At 43.2% G+C, this 4,909-nt stretch overlaps 1 protein-coding gene across 1 annotated transcript; it reads right to left on the reverse strand.

Moving 5' to 3' along the window:
- Positions 1-367: 367 nt before the first annotated feature.
- Positions 368-3,671, reverse strand: LOC144607428 (putative G-protein coupled receptor 139). Its single transcript, XM_078424287.1, has 2 exons — positions 3,566-3,671; positions 368-1,275 (listed from the first exon to the last, which is right to left on the reverse strand). Exons 1-2 carry the CDS (start codon positions 3,669-3,671, stop codon positions 368-370), a joined length of 1,014 nt encoding a protein of 337 aa, XP_078280413.1.
- Positions 3,672-4,909: the final 1,238 nt, after the last annotated feature.

A 4,909-nucleotide genomic window follows, 5' to 3' on the forward strand; every position in this document is an offset into this window, starting at 1 on the left:
CAGACAAGAATCATGTTCGGCTTGAACCAGTTAGGCTGAAGGGTGTGTTACTGTTCTGCACAAAACTGTATAGTCTTTTCTGTATATTCGTGTGCAGTCTTTTCAATGAGAGGATAGCACAAAAGCAAAAGCTTTTCACTGTAAATTCTTACACGTGACAGTTATAAACTAAATGAAACCATAAACATGGAATCCATTTATAGCAAGATCCACTCGCCCGTCAGTTTCATATGAGAACAGAAGGCAATATTTTCTATGACACCCCCCCCCCCCCCGAAATAACAACAGAACTAATAGCAAGCACGTCCTGCCGTGTGCCCATGATCATCGGGCAGAATTGGATTGTGATGTAGGAACCGCTATCTCATCATTTCATTAACTTCACAATTGCGGTGAAAGGATATTTCACCGCTTTCTTCATCTCCTCTCTGAATCTCGTCTGTGTCACGGCGTAAATGCCTGTGTTGGTGCAGGAACTCAGAAGCTGCAACATGAATCCAATCTGTTCAACATAAATATTGACGTCCACGGACAGATGCCCCAAGGCCAATATTCGGTAACAGATGGCGTACACGATAAACAGTGACCATAAGACGATGAAATTGCCTGAGATAACCAGCAATAATATTATGGACTTCCTTCGACTCTCCATCTGTGTATCTCTGGGATTCTGCCCACACTCTCGACTGCTCTGAGCGTGGAATCTCCTGCGCGCTCTGCTGGCTGCCACAATATGTCTAACCGTCAACGTGTTGAGCAGCAGAATCACAAGGAATGGGACGCCCGGGGTAAGAATGTAATGAAGAAACTCAATTGCTGCCCAGACCTGCGAAGAGCGGACGCTGGGAACCACTGCACAAAACCATGGGAGATTCGTCAGCAAATATCGACCCGTCAGCATAAAGTACCAGAAAATGTTCTTCAGGCAGCTCAACACAGTCACAGTCCCTAAAACAAAAGCCGCCGTTCGCTTGGTACAATATTTCGTGTTCATCTGCGGGCAACATATGGCCACAAAGCGGTCGAAGGTAAAGGCGACGGTGAACCAAACGGAACAGTCTGTAGCGGCGAACAGAAAGACGGCGTGGATATTGCACACGGGAATGGACTGCACAAAACCGAACTCCTTCCAATAGAGAATAGGAATATGCCTCAATATCAAGTCGATGATGACAATCAACAAATCCGCCGCCGCCATGGCCACAAGGTAACGAGTTACACAAGTGGACAGGCCGCATCTTCCCCGGGACAGGATCACAATTGTCATCACGTTCACTGCAAAGATGTGAAAGTGAACTGGAAAATTATTCACGTAGATTCAAATTCTGCCTCGTCAATGAGTTTGATATTAAATCTACATAATTACCTGTTGGGTGGGATAATGATCTAATATGAAATTAAGAAGACATCTGTGCATGATTTAGAGAGAAATAATACACATTTAATGAAGGAACTAAGCAGAAGTTGTGGCGTCAATCCTAATGTATGCCCACAGTCTCAGATAATGGAGCGCAACCGGCACGGCGTTGTCCAAATCGGTCACTAGATAATGCAGCGGCAGAACGAAGATAAAGGAATGTGCCTTATCTGCCGATGATCGCCAATAGGTTGGATATCGGCAGTACCTGTGAAGAGGAAGTGGTAATATTTTCAAAGTAGATTGCTTGACACTCCCGGCGGTTCCACCAGTCAAATAGACGGTCGCCACCAGAATGAACTCACTGGATAGTTCTTGATTCGTGTGACGCGGAAAATCAAATAATTTATCGATATCCATCACAAATATATTTAGTGTCGAAGCCACCGTTGCCCCTTCGAGCATTAATGCTAGCCCATTCCTCCCCAGACAGTGAATAACTATTTGGTCTTTTCTGTCATTGATTCAGGCATGAAATTGTGAGATGTTTACATGTGATGATAGATGTCAGTGAATGGAAACGAAATGTTCATTCTTCTAATTGATCTACATTTCAGATGGACGAGAGCTAGGTCCATGTTCATAGTTCGTTCATAAGTTCTAGGAACATATTTAGGCCATTCGGTCCATCATGTCTATTCTGCCATTCAATCGTGGTTGATGTACCTTTCAGCCTCAACCCCATTCTCCTGCCTTCGCCCGATAACCCGTCACACTTATTAATCGTTAATCTATCAATGTCTGCCTTCAAAATACCCATTGGCCTGTCCTCCACAGCCGTCTGTGGTAATGGATTCCAAAGATTAACCACCCTTTGACTAAATAAATTCCTTCTAACGATACGTCCTGTTATTCTGACGCTCTGGCCTCTGGTCTTGGACTCCCCCAAAAATGGAAACATGCTCTCCACATGTTGTCCAATCCCTTCACGTGCACGAAAACGCCGCACCCTGGACCCATGACCTATGTAAAAAGATGTATTTTATAGAACTGAGAAAATAAATCGTTTACAAAAATACAATGGGCGATGAATCTGAAAGTAAACTAAAAGGAAGAAGGCAGCAGTTGAAGCAGAGTTTGTACAGTATAAAATAGAGTTAATCTTTCGTCTTAATAAACTTTTATCCGAGTTTTAAATCTACGTTCAAAATAAGCGCAAATGAAATTGAACAGACATAGCAAGAAATCAAAAAGATTGTAGCGCAGACCATGAGAGGTTCGATTACACTTAAATGCATTAGCCCTCGAACCACAAAGCACACGTTAACGTTTGCCACCTCCCATTTGCAGGTGTAATTTCAGCAGAGATCTTACTTGATATTTCCCATCCCTATGCAATTTTCAGGGTGCTTATTTTCTCAATTCTACCAGTTATGAATTAAGGGCATTCGACGGAAATGCTCTTTCTGTAGCGTTTCTACCTGCATTAATGAATACATTCAATGTTTCTATTCGTCCCCAGCTCACGTGTCATGTTTCCTCGCGATCTCACGTGTAGATTCTGAATATCTGTGTATTTGCCCGATCCCCATAGTCATCCCCATGTCACCTGCCGTAAATGATCTTCCTTTCTCCCGGTTGAGCAGTGTTTAGTGCTCACGCAGAAAATAACACGCAATAACACGTAAACTAATAGGCTGAAAGATTCATGAATCATCGAAAGTACAACTGCACCACGTCACGTTTTTGACACTGAACCACAATAGAGGAAGCAATCTGTCAAGCAAATCCTGGTGAATAATCTTTGAAAATGCATGGAAATGTACAAACGAAAACCATAAATTCTAATTATAACTACAACGAACAGTAAGATAGAAAGCAGAGGTATTATTAATGAGAAATGTTATGATGCCTTGCTCAAATGTGCGGAGATTAAATCACCGCAGCGAAAATGCTCCAGGAAATATTTGATGCTATAGCGATATTTGAACTACTGAGATCCCAGACTTCTGCCGCTCCATTTCACGGCCAAGCCACACTCGTCAAAGTTTCAATTAACATGTTTATGCAACATATAAACACAGGAATAACATCAGAATTAGTTGTGGTACATGAGACAATCGGATATGTAAGATTGGAAACCATTTAAAATTGGTGCGATGTGCGAGAGACATACGCGCGCAATCAATGTTGGTCACAACTACTTACCAGGAACACTAACGGCTGCGAGCACGGGGTAGTAAATCTTTTGGACCGCTTGAAAAGCTTTTTTAATGCGCAGTATTTCCAACCAGTGCACCGTGGCCGTCTCCATGGCGTCACCTTGTGGTGTTTGTTGAAGGCAGCAACTGAAGTTTTACAGGTTATTCAGGTCCTTATTTAACCAGACGGAAATTCCCGAGGGACGTCTTCAGACGTCATTGTAATTGAGATCAAGTATAGTCACTAAACATGCAATCTCTGAGCTCGTCATCGCCCCAAATCCCACTGCGGAATTTCGTTTGTAACTGGGGAAAAAAAATTCGGATCACACTTATACGTGTCCCGTTTAACGCAATTGAAAGCCAGCGTTATGTTATCTTTAAGGTGGAGACCATTATTACACTGGCAACATCAACCTTCATGAATCTTTTTGAGAGGCTAGTTGTGCAACGCATTAAATCCATTCTACCCAGCGGCCTTGACCCACTGCAGTACCGCCACAACAGGTCCACATCGCCCCAGCCCTACATTTATCCCTGGAACACCTCAAGTTCATTAACATGATCATTTAGTGTATAAAATCAGCACCGAGCCTTGCGGCACTCCACTCGCCACTGCCGGCCATTCTGAAAAGGACCCGTTTATTCCCACTCTTTGCTTCCTGTCTGCCAACCAATTCTCTATCCATGTCAATACCCTACCCCAATACCATGTGCTCTAATTTTGCTACCTAATCTCCCGTGTGGGACCTTAGCAAATGTTTTCTGAAAGTCTAGACACACTACATCCACTGGCTCTCCTTCATCCATTTTACTTGTCACATCCTCAAAAAATTCCAGAAGATTAGTTAAGCAGGATTTCCCCTTACTGATTTGGACCAATCCTTTTACAGCTATCCAAATGCGCCGTTACTACCTATTTAATAATTGACTTCACCATCTTTCCCACCACCGATGTCAGAATGTATAATTCCCCGTTTTCTCTCTCGCTCCTTTCCTGAAAAGTGGGATAACATTAGCTACTCTCCAATCCACAGGGACTGATCCTGAATCTATAAAACAGTGGAAAATGATCAACAAAGCATCCACGATTTCCCAAGCCACCTCCTTGAGTACTCTGTGATGCAGACCATCTGGGGATTTATCGGCCTTCAGTCCCAACAGTCTGCCCAATACTATTTCTCACTTAATACAAATTTCTTTCCGTTCCTCTGTCTCCCTCGATCTTCTGTCCTCTGGTACATCTGGGAGAATGTTTGCGTCTTCCTTAGTGAAGAAAGATCCGAAGTACTTGTTCAACTCTTCTGTCATTTCCTTGTTCCCCGTAATAATTTCACCCGTTTCTGCCTTC

This window comes from Rhinoraja longicauda, chromosome 28 (assembly GCF_053455715.1).
Source record: "Rhinoraja longicauda isolate Sanriku21f chromosome 28, sRhiLon1.1, whole genome shotgun sequence".
Taxonomy (NCBI): domain Eukaryota; kingdom Metazoa; phylum Chordata; class Chondrichthyes; order Rajiformes; family Arhynchobatidae; genus Rhinoraja; species Rhinoraja longicauda.